The sequence below is a fragment of the Vanessa tameamea genome, chromosome 5 (genome assembly GCF_037043105.1).
Source record: "Vanessa tameamea isolate UH-Manoa-2023 chromosome 5, ilVanTame1 primary haplotype, whole genome shotgun sequence".
Taxonomy (NCBI): Eukaryota; Metazoa; Arthropoda; class Insecta; order Lepidoptera; family Nymphalidae; genus Vanessa; species Vanessa tameamea.
This window is the reverse complement of record NC_087313.1, coordinates 10815830-10831681: the sequence shown is the minus strand read 5'-3', so window position 1 is coordinate 10831681 and position 15852 is coordinate 10815830. Positions and strand designations below refer to the sequence as shown.

At 39.6% G+C, this 15852-nt stretch overlaps 1 protein-coding gene across 1 annotated transcript in view; it reads right to left on the bottom strand.

The window, feature by feature from the left end:
- The window catches only part of LOC113392418 (probable E3 ubiquitin-protein ligase HERC2), a 37245-nt gene that overhangs the window by 8995 nt on the left and 12398 nt on the right, over positions 1-15852 (bottom strand). Inside the window, exons 33-75 of the mRNA XM_026628847.2 lie at positions 15650-15816; positions 15418-15557; positions 15159-15342; positions 14736-14963; positions 14538-14656; positions 14161-14359; positions 13729-13880; positions 13366-13459; positions 13128-13279; positions 12721-12862; positions 12413-12538; positions 12074-12244; positions 11815-11916; positions 11616-11717; positions 11210-11442; positions 11065-11133; positions 10777-10948; positions 10427-10522; positions 10188-10342; positions 9858-10085; positions 9628-9747; positions 9447-9548; positions 9152-9307; positions 8706-8867; positions 8247-8477; positions 7933-8056; positions 7728-7846; positions 7442-7597; positions 6849-7083; positions 6282-6421; positions 5772-5924; positions 5395-5514; positions 4827-4962; positions 4477-4629; positions 4037-4204; positions 3460-3557; positions 3233-3389; positions 2837-3042; positions 2198-2487; positions 1636-1856; positions 1239-1333; positions 785-891; positions 367-544 (exon numbers count right to left, since the gene is read on the bottom strand). Of these exons, the coding sequence (XP_026484632.2) occupies positions 367-544; positions 785-891; positions 1239-1333; positions 1636-1856; positions 2198-2487; positions 2837-3042; positions 3233-3389; positions 3460-3557; positions 4037-4204; positions 4477-4629; positions 4827-4962; positions 5395-5514; positions 5772-5924; positions 6282-6421; positions 6849-7083; positions 7442-7597; positions 7728-7846; positions 7933-8056; positions 8247-8477; positions 8706-8867; positions 9152-9307; positions 9447-9548; positions 9628-9747; positions 9858-10085; positions 10188-10342; positions 10427-10522; positions 10777-10948; positions 11065-11133; positions 11210-11442; positions 11616-11717; positions 11815-11916; positions 12074-12244; positions 12413-12538; positions 12721-12862; positions 13128-13279; positions 13366-13459; positions 13729-13880; positions 14161-14359; positions 14538-14656; positions 14736-14963; positions 15159-15342; positions 15418-15557; positions 15650-15816 (6658 nt within the window). The remainder of the gene's footprint in view (positions 1-366; positions 545-784; positions 892-1238; positions 1334-1635; positions 1857-2197; positions 2488-2836; positions 3043-3232; positions 3390-3459; positions 3558-4036; positions 4205-4476; positions 4630-4826; positions 4963-5394; positions 5515-5771; positions 5925-6281; positions 6422-6848; positions 7084-7441; positions 7598-7727; positions 7847-7932; positions 8057-8246; positions 8478-8705; positions 8868-9151; positions 9308-9446; positions 9549-9627; positions 9748-9857; positions 10086-10187; positions 10343-10426; positions 10523-10776; positions 10949-11064; positions 11134-11209; positions 11443-11615; positions 11718-11814; positions 11917-12073; positions 12245-12412; positions 12539-12720; positions 12863-13127; positions 13280-13365; positions 13460-13728; positions 13881-14160; positions 14360-14537; positions 14657-14735; positions 14964-15158; positions 15343-15417; positions 15558-15649; positions 15817-15852) is intronic.

Sequence of the window (15852 nt, the reverse complement as noted above, 5' to 3'; positions counted from 1 at the left end):
TATTGTTAAATAAAGTAGCAAAAAGGAGGATTCTTTAGATAATTTCGTTCTAACTTGTTCATAGGTGGTCCACCTAAGACCGTAGGTGTCGATAAATTCGATTATATATATTTTTGTTAACGACCTCCATCAACAACATCACCATCTAGCACTTCAATAACTTCCCTAATTAACCGATGGCTGGACAACAATCGTACATGATGATTTTTCTGGCAGGTCATATAAAACCCAATACCAAGTATCGAAACTTCAAATATGGGATGAGGATAAGCGAATGACCGGAGATCAAGTGGAATATTTACAGTGTTAACGTTTGTTTTAGATCAAGGCACAATCGTGGGTAGAGATAGTTAAGGCAGTAGTGACCAGTTTGGGCACGAGCTGGTCCTCGGAGTCCCCGTGGCCCAGGCGGCCGTAGCGGCCCTTGCCCCACGTGTAGACGCGGCCGCGCGCCGTGAGGCAGGCCGAGTGCGCGCCGCCGCACGCGATGGCGACCACCTCCAGCCCCGACAGGGCCGTCACTAGCTTGGGCCGGTCGTAGCTCCTGGCGTTGACGGGAAATCCGAAACCAAATTATTAGTTCACTATTGCTGGGATTATGTTTAAGTTACGATATTCACTTATGATGAAGTTTTGATCGTAAGAACATACGTTCTCCGCTTTTTAATTGCGAAAGGCTTGTAGCTCGGGGAACATAAATTTTATTGATGACGGAATTCAAATTACAATATACTATAATAATTATTAATTTCAATCAATAAATTTTCATATATTTGTTACTTACACTCTATTACCGTGACCAAGTTTGCCGTCTTCTCCTTCGCCCCAACTATACACTTCACCATCAGCAGACAAAGCTAAGCAGTGTTTGCCGCCAGAGTTGCATGCAACCTACAATTTTAATAATTAAATTATTGCACAACATATCACTATACTATCCATGTGGGTAATACACGATATATAATCGAATCACCCCTTGATTTTTCATGTTTTGAATTTGTGCCAACAATTTCTATAGAGCTTGGTTTAAAGTATCGAGAGGAAATCTACCCATGTCAAAATATATTCTGATGCATGTATATTGATGAACCTACACACAATGCATCGACTTGATGAAACAAGCTCTAAAATTAGTTTTCACTTTGAAAGCTCTAAAGATTCTCCTTAGTAGATTTTTACGGAGAAAATGTTACGCTTACTGTCATAATAATATATATAGAAATAATGATCATTCATACCTTTGTAATGGACACGTGCTGAATGGACGCCAATAATGTGGGCTGGGACACTGAATCGATTCCGCCTATACCTAAGCGGCCTCCAGCTCCGTAACCTAAGACCATATTGCAATGTTATAATAAAAAAATCAAGGCCTTAATTGTTGTTTTTAAGGATACTTTTTATAGAAGGCAGTCTTAATCATCTAGACAACACAACTAATAAACATTAATGACTACATCAATCTTGAGTTTCGCTAAGCGTAAATTATTTTTTATCAATTTATTCAAAATAAATAAAAATGCTTTCAATAGAAAATTAGTTTGCGTTCCAATCCACGACATAATTTAATTCTTTTCATAATTTTATAAGAATCATCATCAAACATCTACACCCACGGGTATGTCGGATACCCACCACTGGCGTAGACCTTCCCGTCGGGCGTGACGGCGAAGAGCGTCTGCTCGCCGCCCACGAGCTGCAGCGGGTTGAGCGCGGCGAGCGCGTGGCACGGCGTGGGCGTGCGCACCTTGGCGCCCTCCACGCCGCCCAGCTGCCCGCGGTGGTTGTGTCCCCAGCCGTACACCGCGCAGCCGGGCGAGCCGCAGTTCCACCAGCCCGTCCAGTCTTCGGGTCGCCTTTCAAGAAATATTCCTATCTTATCGCTGACACGAAAGAAAACACTAGCTTAATAATAACCACCGCGCATTTCCATTTGTTGGTCAAGGTCACCTTCGTTATACATATTTACGTCCAACATTTTGATATAATAACAAAAAACACTTTGAATAAATATTGCATGTTCCAAGTAAGTTTATAAAATGCACATAACACTAATTTGGCTTACCTTGACTTACCAAGCCTCACCGAATATACCTAATTATCTAAGACACACTATATATATATATATATAATAATATGTGTTTAATTACGATATTTTTATGTTACAATTGCACTTTATTAATTGTGTAGTACTCACTTATTCACCCAATGTAGCAGTTGCTCGTCGTGCTGCCTTGTAAATTTGGTATTATCTTCCCACGGGTTCTGTAGATCCGATGTGACCTCGTCTGCGTTGTACGCGCCCAGATCGATGAGCCGCTTCCGCACGTCGGATAGGAAGGGCGTCGGTAGCGGCGTGCGGCGTATGAGCGCGTCTGCGGTGCGCATGCACAGGCAGTACCGCTTGAACCAGGCCCAGCGCGCTGCGTCCGGCCCGCTGCACACGCGGGAGTCGACGCGGAGTCCGCACGCTAACCACGCGAGCTCCTGTGAGAACAATAAAACATGCAGTTAAGATAATACCCTCATACATTAAATAAATACTGTATAAAGGAATAAATATATAACCTTTTCCAATCGAAGTAGGAATAAAGCTAAACAAACTTTAGATTTACGTATTTCATGCGATTTGCTAATAAAACGGCATTTTTCGCAAATCCATAGTAAATATCATAGATTAATCTAGCTCTCGACGAATGAGTTCGCGTCAATTTGCTGTCAAATGTTGTTTATTTGGCTTTTTCCTTTTATAATTGGAATACTGTACACTTCGGTCCATTTATTCCATAATTATAAATACACTGAAAAAGGTACACACACATTTAATGAAGATTACCTTGAGATAGTGCGTATGCAGCAGATGCGTGCCCGTTCGTAGCGCTGGTTCCTCGTGGTCGTACTGCGCGTGCAGCAGCTGCGGCAGCGCTTGCAGCGCAGTGGGCGGCGCCACGCCCTCGCCCGCGCTGGCGCCCATGCCGCCCCCCGCGCCGCCGCACACCACGCCGCGGAGGCGGCGCACGCACCACACGCGACCGCGCCACGCTGTTAGCGATATCATTGAGTTAAGTATACACATTTCACAGATTTTTCAATCATTTGTAGGGGTCACAAAAAAATTTATGACTATTTTATAGTAAGTTCTTCAAAGCTTTCCATTTATAAATGAGAACGTATTTAAATCTAACATTATTTTATATTAATAAAAGATAAAGAATTAATGACAAATACTCACAAAGCGTCGGCATTTGCGCACAAATAGCCAGCGCTTGTGCTAATCGTGGTGCCATCTGATGATCGTTGGATATCGCTGTCAGCAATGGCCCATCTAGCAACCTCCACGCTAATTCCACAGATGGACATGATAGCACGTATCTATCTGTACCACTTTCCTACATCAAACAAAATAGTAAATGTATATTATGTAAAGGAAATTCTATAGTAAATAAATAAAATACTCACCATATGTGCGTGTGAGGGTAGAATTGGATGAACTGTAAACCGCCATCCCCAACCGTTTACAGAACTATCACTGGTAAACCTCCAGCGTAATTCGTCGCCTTAAAGTAAGATGCAAAGTTAAATTATAATATTGATTATCCTTGCCAGTAATTGTTACATGTCAAACTGTGTAGATAATTGTCACACAATACAATATGTGTAAAGAAAATTTTGAATTTAAAAATATTAAAACTCCTGTTAATAGAATCAATAATTAACATTCGAGTTGATATATTTTATTTTGAGTGAGAATGTGCTTTTACTAAATATTATTTTTATTAAACAATAACACTAACTCTTAGTATTATTCTGTTAAAGGTTAAATTATATGTTATAATAGTTCGTGATAAAAAAACTATTCGTTCATTTTATACAGCTTAAATAAAGGTTATTGTATGATTCCCTAAAAGAATTAAGTCTTCAAGATTCCTAACTGGTATTTTAACAATATTATAAAATGAATAGTAGAATCTAATGACTTTTAACATAAATTAGTGCCATTATTATATTTTATATGTATATCGAACATCCAATTTACCATTTACAACAATCTCCTGTGCCCAATCCGCAGGTTCTCTGCCCGATCGTGTCGCTAGGACCCTTCCAGCGCTGTCCGATATCGTTAACGGGTCATTCCTTCTCTCGGTGGAACAGCCTTGTTCGAATGATACTCGAAGCGACGAAGCTCCCGGGATCTTTACTACACCTACCAATTAAGGGTAGGTTTTAATTCGTAACCATTATATTAAGTAGTGTCAAAATGCAAAATATTAAAAGTTTATTTTTCATATTTGTAAAGGAATTAAGGTTGATCTAATTAGCGGAAAACTTTAACCAATCGGCTAAAGTTCTATTAATCAAGTGTAATACTTTTATAACGCTGGCATCTATGGGTTTGCAAGTTATTATAACGACATCTCGGCCTTACGAACTGTAAGTACTTTCCCCACTAGAGTAAATAGGCTAACTCTAAATTACCCGATATATCCGTATCATCGGCGTATGGATGCGGACTGTCCACGGTGACGGGGTGGGGGGGCGCGCGCGTCCCGCCCGCGGCCGCTTCTTCTAACTCGCACACGCACACTTCCACAACCATATCAGCTACCGCCGGCTTACTTGCACAAAGAGCTGCAGAGATAACCCTTGAAATGAAATCTTTGCTATGCAGTGAGAGTCAAATTGGCATGAAAATTTATCACACAACTTAATGTGTCTCAAATATATAAACAGTGAAAATAATATTCTACAAATAAACTTCGTCGCCTATATTCATAGTAGAAAAAAAAAAAGTTCATTATAATTTATAGACAGAAATTTTATCTCACCCATTAGAACATCTGTGATAACTCTAACCGCATTATTACAATCAGGGACACGGCCTGCTGCAGCAAGCTTCAACAGATCTACAAGTGCTCTTGCGTCGGATTCACCTAGCTGAGACGTGAAATCGTCTAGTGCCAACTGTACAAAAGAAGTAAGATATATGTCGTATAAATTAAGGCGGACATTGTAAGGCTTCTTTTATAGCTTACCACCGGAAGCGCCACACATATCTGAGTATTTTCCGTACAGTTGTATAGAGTACAACGTTGGTGGTCACACTACCTGCTTAGGTACCTACTTCTCAGTGCTCCAACGATCAGGGTGTAGTGACTTACTGTGACAATATGAAAATAGTGATTTTGTCGAAACGCTGTCTCATTTTTACGATACCCATGTACGTCCACACAATGTTGTCCGAAGATGTAAGCTTAACCATAAGCATTTCGATGATGCTTGTTAATGAAATTGAAATAGGTTTTAATTTTTATTGTAATAATTTAATTAAAAATTAATATCGAACTGTGAATTACTTAAAAAAAGGTTTAATGTTAATCCTTTATTGATTATTACCTTCGGCGCCTCAGCTTGCTGTACTGTCATAGTGGCAGCCGCCACGGACACCGCGCTGGAGGACATCACAGCAGAGTGACGAGATGATATGGACCCGCTGAGTGGACTGCTAGCACCGCTCTGTGTTATAATAAGTATACATTATACAACGCTGTATTAAACTTCAGCGAAATATATGTTACATTTATACATGCGGAAGATCAAGAATTGACGTAAAGTAAAATTGCTTAGAATATCTTGAAAAAGATAGCTTTTTAATTAAACTAATGAAAATGAAATATATTGTAAATATGAATCTCAGTCTAGACCTCCCTTTTTTTCGAGTCGTTTGCCATTTTTGATGTTACGGGAAAATAAGTATTAATATTATAAGATACCGGTAAAGTAGCCCTATCGGCCGGCGCCTCCCCTCCGCCGGTGCGTGCGTCGGCCTCGACGTCGTCATCCTCGGAGTCCAGCCCGACCACCACCGGGGCCGCAGTCGAACACGCCTCGTGCGCTCGAAGAGCTTCTACCAGAAGACTTCGCGCCTGAACAACAATTTAATCTATTAAATAACGCAATAGCGGAGAATATATTTTAGCAAAAATTACCGATTCTCTTTTAAATTTAAAATTCAAATATACTAACCAAAAACCATTAGTTAACGACGAGTCGATATTGTTTTAAGCTTCGTAAGTTTTTAACATACATGGCAACATTATTTGGAGAAATAATTTATGATTAGAAATACTTATTCTGTCTCCTGTCTTTTTACCATATTAAGTCTGGTGACTTAATATGAAGTAAAGTAAGTCTTATTCATAAGTATAAATATATAAAGCAAACTATCAGAATTAAGAAGTACAGACTATAAACACCAATAGTGTTCACTATGTGAATTTTACCTGCGAGATGTGCAATGCCAGGAGTATGAGAGACAGCGCGTGTTGCACGGCCACGGGCGGCTCCAGCGCCAGCGCGGCGGCCGCCAGGGAGGGCCGCGGGCCTTGCGGCTCGTCTACTACTGTTTCGTCGGAGTAGAGGCCTACACGGTACGGATGATTGGAACGTATAAAATTCTGTATCAGCTGGTTTAACAGACAAAGCGATTGAATTTGAACTCAATAATGCTTCTATGAAATATTTAAAATTGTTAAAATAGTGAAGATCATTTAGTAACAGTAAAAGAATTATAAATTTCAATTTTGTTTTAAAATTTGCCGTTGTAAGATTTAGTAATTAAACACATGGAATGTCAATTGAAAATAGAAATATTTAAACATAATGATCGACAAAGTTGTTATCGAAGCTCTGGAAGTAACATTAAAATACATGTAACAAAGTGGAATAATTATGTGTTATAAGTATATATATATTAATAGAGGATCTTTTATCTCCTCATCAGATACTCCCTCGATCGATTGAAATTGGCTAACCCTCTGTTACTAATTTATAATGTAGATTTATATTACCCAGGCTATGCGCTCCCAGCGGGTCTTTCAGCGTCGGGAAGGGCAGCGGAGCGACGTGCGGCGCCGGCACGTCGGGCTGCAGCGCGACGGGGCGCAGCGCCCAGGCGGCCGAGTGCGACGAGCCGGCGGCGGCGCGCTGCACGCCCTCCACGCCCGCCACCGGCGCCGGCCGCCGGTTCACGCACGTCGTGCCGTTGCCCTGCTGTCCGTGGTCGTTGTCGCCCCACGCCCAGACCTTCGATTGTGCCAGGTACGGAATCGGTTAGAAATTCACACTTCCTTTTTTCGTATATTATATTATAGATCAATGCGAAGAAAATATTTAGTTACGACTAAATATTATGATGTATATATAAGTTGATTGAGAGTAGATGGTATATGTTGTTTGCATCTGTTTAATCCTCTTAGGCAGTACATTAGATTAATGTAAAATCGAAAAAAATATTGGCAGCCTATTCCGTCATTTAGTAGTTAGTCTTATTTGAAAATAATGAATACATAATAATAATTTAAATCAAATTGAATGAAAAATCAATTAAGAGTATATTATACCAGTGTCTTGTAGTAATCGCGTTTAGAACTCATAATATCACCTGATTATCGCTTGTGACGGCTAGGCAATGCAACGCGCCGACAGCGACGTGAATAACGCGGCGGTCGCGCAACGCTTCTACGATGGTCGGACGACGCACGTGCGAGTCGCAGCCGTGACCTAGCCGGAAGTAGTCGCCTTTTCCCCATGTCCATACCTGGATAAATTATTATTATGAGCATCAATCATTATTGAAGAAATTTCGTGTGCACGATAATCAAGATTAAAGTGTATTTTTATTGCTTTCAAAATTTTATTATAAAGTTTATAAATGATTTGCTAGTTACCTCTCCATCTCTGGTCAATGCTAAACTAAACTGAGCACCACATTCAACTTGAACGACACCAAGTGTGTTCAATCTCTCAATATTCATTGGAACTGCACATCCATCCGATCCTCCTCGACCTACAAGATAATTAAATAATTATTAAACTTAATTTTACAATTTTATTTAAAAGTGATTAATTAATGTTTTAGAAAACTACCTTTACCTAATTTACCAAAGTCGCCATCACCCCAAGAGAATACTTTCCCGCAAGCAGTGAGGGCTAAGGTTTGGGCATCGCGAGATCCACACGCAACCTGAATTACTCGGAAACTGGCTAATGCTTCAATCTACGGAAAAATAAATATTTTAGTATATTATTTTAATATATTTATATATATATAAAATAAGTTATTAAAAATGTCATAAAATTAATTGTGGCTAATGAACAAAATATATACACAAAAGCTTCATTACAATTTCACCAGATAGAGATCATCTTGAATCAAAACATATTTTTTATGACCGCATTAAGCTTACCATTTTTGGTAACAACTGTGTAGTGTCATCTCCGTGACCCAATCGTCCGTACTCCCCTAGACCCCAAGTATACAAGTGCCCGCGCGCGGTCACGCACGCACTATGAGCGGACCCGCATGCGATACCCACTACCCTTTCTCCCGCTAGCGACTCTATGAGGCGAGGTGCTTCTAGTGTGATCCGGTTTCCATGACCTAATTTACCATCTTCCCCTTCTCCCCAAGAATACACCTATAAACATAAAAATATTATGCTTTCACTATTAAAAAAATATATATACACCGTTTTTTAATAAACCGTTTTTTAAAAAGGAAAACGATATTGTGTGATTGATATCGTCAGCGACAGCTAAGCAGTCGTATCGATAGAGCGAGACAACAATATAATATACATTTTATAGTTGTGTTTTCGTTTCCTTAGTGTTTTCATAATTTACTTATGAATATAAATAAATTTTACCTTTCCATCGGCAGTAAGTGCTAAAGCATGTTTTCCACCAGAGTGCACGGCGACCCGACGCACCAGCACATGAGAAAGGTAAGGATTCGCTCGTGGCGTCGACACATTGTTACTGTGTCCGAGACCGAGGCGGCCATTCGTACCTTCACCACAAACGTAGAGCTAGAACATTTAATTTATCAGATAATTAAATAGTTTACTTAGCGAGACAAGTTCGCACATTGCTTTTTATTATTAAATGAAGATAGACGTGTAAGGTGAACCGGCAGATTTTATGAAAATCAATTCGTTTCTATATATATATATATATATAAATACTCATTAAAAATAGAGCTATGTGTATGTGTGACGTATTTAACGAAGTCGTTTAAAATGAAAAGGCGGTCGAGGATAGATTAAATGTTATATCTGTGATCAGTTTAAAATAATTCAATTATTGAACATACCTTGCCATCATGTGATACAATAAAGAGCGTCTTTGAACCGCCTGCAATATGAAGTGGTCGCAATGCACTCAAAACAGGAGAGAAAACTGGAACTTTCACTTTGGAGCCTTTAACTCCGCCGAGTTGATCTTTATCGTTTAATCCCCAGACATACACCTGCGAGGAATTCATACAAGATATATCTGCAGCTGTTATTAGATTTTATAATATATCAACGTATTTCTCATACTCCTATTAGTATGTAATTTAGGATAGAACCGTAAAGCCTGACATCGCTCATCTGGTGTTGCAATACCTTGGGGCAGTCGTTTGGAAGTGCCGGGGGGTTGTTGTCAGAAGTAACCGCTGCCGTTGGGTTATCTTTTTCCATCCAATCTTCAGCTACGAAATTCATACTCTAAAAAAATAATATTAGTTCAATATCGAGGGTATATGTCACGTTCTTTAAATAGCTGTTTTTTTCATAAATTACTTACCGCTAATATCTCTGTATACATTGGATTTGGTCTGAATCCTGTTATATACAGACCGTGAACTCGACAATCGGCGTTCACATTGCGATTTTGTTTTATTCCGATTTCTATACACGGGTAATACTGTAAGAAATTATTATAATTAGTTTTTACATTCTACAAAAATGTGATAATACTATCTGTAAAATTTAAGTATGTAGATGTAATAATTAAGAATAACTAAAGGCACATACCAGTTTACAGTCCGAGAGGAGCTGTATCTGCGCAAGGTGCGTCGGCGGACGGTCCCTAGAGGGCGGCGCGGGCGTGCACGGCACGGCCGCGAGCGGCGCCAGCGCGGAGTCCTCAAAGCTGGCCCCCACGCGCACGGAAAGCGCGGCCGGCCCGTGAGCGCCGCCCGCCACGCCCAGGCCGAGCCGACGGATGCGTATACCGCAACGCATTTCGACGCGAATCCAATGCTGAAAGCATTAAACACACACATTTTAAAATAGACAATCGATTGCGTTATTTGTCCAAAAAATATGGTTTTATGAAACTTTTTATATATAACAAAACCATACCTGCCCGGTGCCACTGGAGCTCTGCCAGTAGGTGTGTGGCTGCGAGTCCAACAGACGGCGAGCGCCGGCGCCGGGCCGGCACGACGACACGCGCACGGCCCGCACGGCGCCGCGCCAGCCCACCGCACTGCCGCCCGCCGTCTCGCCCCATTCCGCTGGCAGATTAAATCGCACGTTAAACTCGCTATTAAGTATAATCAGACGAACGTGGACGTGTTCAGTGTTAGTATGGCACGAACATTGGTCGGTCACCAGTTCCATTTCGCTGACTTGCCCAGTCCAGCCAGGCTGCTGAGGAAAGTCGACTGTCAAATCTCGACCGTTGCTCGATATCGCTGCAAATTAAATATTAATATGTTTAAATTAATTTGCTGTTTGTATAATATCTATAATATAGAAAAAATAATTTGTATAATTTTCAAAACGTTTACAATTTTAGTACGGGCGTTTTTTGTAACTGCAGAACACAAATATTATATATATTATATAATAATTACTCATTGCTGAGTAATCCGGACACGAACTTTCTTAATTATCTTCATCGTCTTTATGTACGTTGGCTTTACAATTTTGAAAATAATGTAAATACCGGTGACGGTCCCGACGCTGGTGTGGTCGATGCAGCCCCACTTGTAGCGCGGCTGCGTGACGGCGGCGCGCACGCGCACGCGGTCCCCGGACGCGAAGGGCGGCGCGCCCGACACCACCTCGGCGTGCAGCGCGCGGATGCCCGCCACGCGACTCAGCCCGCGCCACTCCACCTGACGAAGGTGAAGATGATGAAGTTCGAGAATTATAACCACTCTCATACCACATTCATACAGCATACCACAAATATCGACTATAATGCAATGAGTTAACAAATCAGAACACTTACATGCAAAAACACATTTTGTTTAATATCGCGTTCAACTTTCTGAACTTGTCCAACGTCGCCTAATGCAATCTGCAATAAAAAAAATATTTTATATAAGAAGAGTTACAATTTAAATATATAAACGTTTATAGTAAAAAATTCTTACATTTTCATAAGCCTTGCAACATCTTACAGTCATACCGGGCGTAATAATATCAGATAGATACTGAGCGTATTCGTCTTCCGACGCAAAGCAACTTCGCCAGCGGTAAGGTATCTGTTTCTTCTCTTGCTTCGATGTTGTGGGTTTGATCTCGAATACTGTATCATCCATCCCTTGCAGTGGTAGCTCTAATAAATATGCAACTAGGGACTCCACTGACGGTAAACTTGTGCCACCTAAAAATTTGAGAGAAAGAAAAATAAAATTCGTGTTTTGCCCAAAGGCGTAGCGTTTATAAAATGTATTTCAAGTAGTCTTTCAAATTTTAATATAATCAATTCAATCATAATTAAAAACTTTCAATTGATGTACAAGAAAAATCTATTTATATAGAAAATAATTATCATACCTAAGGACTGTATAGCTGCATATATAGCGTGTCTAGAAAATCCCATTTCTATCACTTGTTGGACTTGGGCTGAGTTTGCCCAAGTATTGAGATCTTTTCGAGCTAAAAAGTATAAATATTTAAAAGTTAGATATAAAAGGTTTCATTATAACATTAAAATTTTAAATTGACTTTAGAAGATTATGAGTATGTAACTTACAGAGTGACGCAGTACTTGTTGAAGGTCCCATTGAAACTTGCATAACGTTACTCTTATCTATGATAGGTATTTCTGGCGGAGAATCGTAATCTTTGTCATCTCCTGTAATTAGCCGTTTTCAAAATTAAAAATAATTGTGTACAAGTCAATTTAGTATAAAACGTTTTACAGGAAGAAATTATAAAAATCTTGAAACATTTTACAATTGTACAACATTAAACTACTATTTTTGTGTGTGTAGAAAATATTTGTTGTTAACCTGCAACATGGGCAGCTAACTGCTGGACAATCGTCAGAGCAGCAGCTGCGAGATCCTTTGGTGAATGAGTTGCAGCCAGCGGACTTGGGCGAGTAGCGAGTGCAAGTAAACGCCTGAGTAAAGTGCCTTCTGTTCCTAGCACGTTTGAACCTCTATCTAACGAGCCTGCAACTATTAAAAAGAAATTGTTTAATAATTAATTTATTCATAAAAATAATAACAAATATTTATTTAAAAAAGACACAACAAAAGATAAAATCATCTTACTAAGTAAATAGTTTGTCGTTAATACATCATTTGTTTTTATTTTTTACTTCCTTTAACAATCTAAACACTAACCTCCGTTATCCGGTGGTTGCATTAAAACTTTGCGTAGGCGAGTCCGTGTCGTAAGCAATCCTCTTACAGCACACAATGTTAGTAATTCCATCTGTTGACGTCGAAGACCATAGACATCTATTTCAGCTGTAAAAAAAAACATAGTTTTTTCTTATCGTGAAGTTACGAATATTTGTTAAGTTAATTTTAATAAAAAAATAATTAACATGGAGGGGCGCATCTTCATGACTGAATAAATCTATAGTACGTTAGTTTTTTTTATTGTTATCTTTGTTTTTGTAATTACTGTTATATAATAAAAAATATACCGGGCAAATGATGTGGATGCATCGGCGAAGCTTGCGGTCCCGCTCCAAGTAAGGCTGCGCACACACGCAGAGCGCTCTCGCCACCACCGAGCGCTTGAGCTAAACGCTCACATTCCACGCTTTGGATGCTATTCAGATCACACTGTAAAAAATAATTTTACATTTAAACATTTTACATTATTAAACTACCATGTGGAATAGTAATATAAATGAATAAAATTTAAGTATTTATATAACGATTTAATTTCAAGATAATTTATAAACAATAAACTGCGACAGAATAATAAGGTTTTGATTTGTTTAAAACATTCAGAATAGATTAAGTCAATGCCATCGCGTTAACATATGTTATTCCTAATAGAACACTTTCAATTTCTGTGTCTAAATCACCGTCGTAATAGATATACCTTGGTAGTAGTATTATCATCGTGGATCAAAGTGATCTTCGCTCGAGGCGACAGCTGAGTGACGACGGCGTTACGCGGCGGAGAGCCCGCACAAACTCGCTGGCCCAGTCTAATCCGCCATTCCATTCCACCTATGACACCTAGACCTCCAGCTGAAAACATATTTCATAATTATGTAAAATAAAATTATAATACAAAAAGAATAAATTACGTAAAATATGTAAAAAAAAATGCTTACCTATTAAACAACTATTTAAAGATGGAGGTGATGGTTTAATAGTTTGTGTTAAGTCTTGACTCGTATGTGGCCACCAATGCCAATCATTTGTAATCTGTAAGAAAAGCATAGATACCTTTTGCGAAACCATATTCCGAAATAAAAGTTTACAATGCACAGTATTGAAGGAAGTTCAGTAAAATTATATATATAACGACTATATAGTATAGTACATGAGTAAAAAACGCACCGATCAGACAGATACATTGATGTTTTTTACTTATTTATATAGATACGTTCGTATTTCTTAGTATATAGGTTATGCTGGCGATGTATTTCACCGTCAGTCTGTTCCTGTTATAAACTTAAAAAAAAAGTGTTTACCATCTGTGCCGCTAGTTGTAATTTTTCCAGCAAGAGCGCTGTAATTGGTCCGTTCCACTGCGGTGCGGCGTGCAGCTGCCTGACGAGGTTAATGATGGCGGCACAATTTGCTCCCGTGTAGCTCGCCGTGGCTGGGGCACGCCATCTATTATCTGAATGTATGTATATTTTTAGTCTCGAATTCAATGAGTCATATTAATTAATTAAAAGAAAAGGAAACATACAAAGATCAATCCTACATCCCTAAATACAAACTGCTGTAACTGGTTCACTAAATCTTACTAATATTATTATTATAAAAGGTTTGATGTTTGTCTACTCAATGACGTGCGAAATTGTAGAATTAATATAAAGATTGATGCTCTTGTGCAAAGACTACTCAATAAATCATATATAAATGGATGATTATTGTAAGTACTGTTCAATACATACCCACTTCCTCTTCGTCAATAGCCGCCGGACAGCCAACTGTCACAGCATGTGTATAAGCTCTCAATGCTGGATCAGCTACGTGGGTTTCAAGCCACAGTCTTCCAGCTAATGCTATAAGTTGCGCAGCCACGGTACGACGCCACTCCGCGGGACCAGTGTGCTCAGTTAATACTCGACGTAAAAGCCAAAGTGCCTGAATCTGCAAAAATAAAATATTTATTTGGATAAGAGTCCGCTCTTAAGAAATGAGTTTTCAATAGAAGGATATGAACTTAATTACTCGCTGACTTTACTCACGGTGGTTATTATTTTCCAAGGATACAATGAGTTGCCATATAAAATGAACAAATATTAATAACGAGAGAATAAAACCCAACCTGTAAGTATACGAGATCCTGTGAAATTGGTCTATCCGTAGAAGAGATGATACTGTAACAGAGCTCGAACCATGAATCTGTACACAGCGAAATCCTTATTTCAGGACTCTGGGCACTCGCTGAAATATTAAAGTAATACTTCTTAGGCAAAGAAAACAAACAAGTCTTAATATCAACCAAAGGCATGTAACTAAATACCTCTCAAGAGCGCAAGTGCCGTATGTGTGTGGGCAGCGAAGGCCGTGGGCGGAGGGTATACATGTGCGTGCGCGAGCGCCAGCAGTCTGCGCTGCAGCGCCGCCACGTTGCGCCGCGCGGCCGCTCCCGGCGCCGGCGCGCGGCCCGCGCCCGCACACAGAGCGCGCACCGCGCTCGTGCACGACGAGCGCACCTCGCTCACCGGCCACCACTCGACGGTATTCTCCACTAATATAGTAAATATTTTTTAATAAAAAATATAAATGACATAGAAGTACCAAAAAAAACAAATGAGCGACATAGAAAGGGTCAGATCTTGTATAGGTGTACATATGAATCTGTTTTTTTTTGGTTATTTGTCAATGTCTAACTTGTTACAAACTTAGAATAAGAAAATTGGAAATTTGTGAATTTTTCGGATACCATTTCCTTGCACGGTTTCGTCCACGGATGGCGGGGGTGATGGAGAGCGCGCCAGCTTGAGATCGTATTTGCCCTCCTTGCCCATGCGGTACGAGTTGGTCCCTCCTGCATCCCACGCGACCCGCACCCAGCCGTCTTCTCCGAGTTCCCCAATTACACGACCTTCACCACCAGGAACTCCATCCTGTTAAAATTCAAATTAATAGTATTTTCGTTTATATGAAAATAGCTACAGCTTACCACATAATAAAATTTTCACCTGGTCTCCCCATTTCCAGTCTTTTCCGCGGACAACTCGAGTACCAATTTTCATAAGAGAAGCGAGTTCTGGTCCCGACAATGATGCACCTCTAGCTCTAGCCCCAAGTCTTTCGTCCTCATAGATGATCAAACAATCCGCTTAGTAAAAAAAAATGTTACTTGTTAATCTTAATTTTTGATTTAAAGACTTAAATCTGTTTTATTATTTTTCCAAGAGATTTTATACTTACATTTGGATCTAAGACCATTACAGATAAGAGAAGAATGTTGAGAGGTATCTCCTCCGATCTGTTTCAGAAGAGTCAAACAAGAACTCAAAGCCCCACCATTAATTAATTGCTCTAATTCTGGGCCTTGGCATCCTTCAATAAGTAATGACAGAAGCGCTATTAAAAACCTTAAACAAAAATTAAAAAATAAAATAACAATGAAT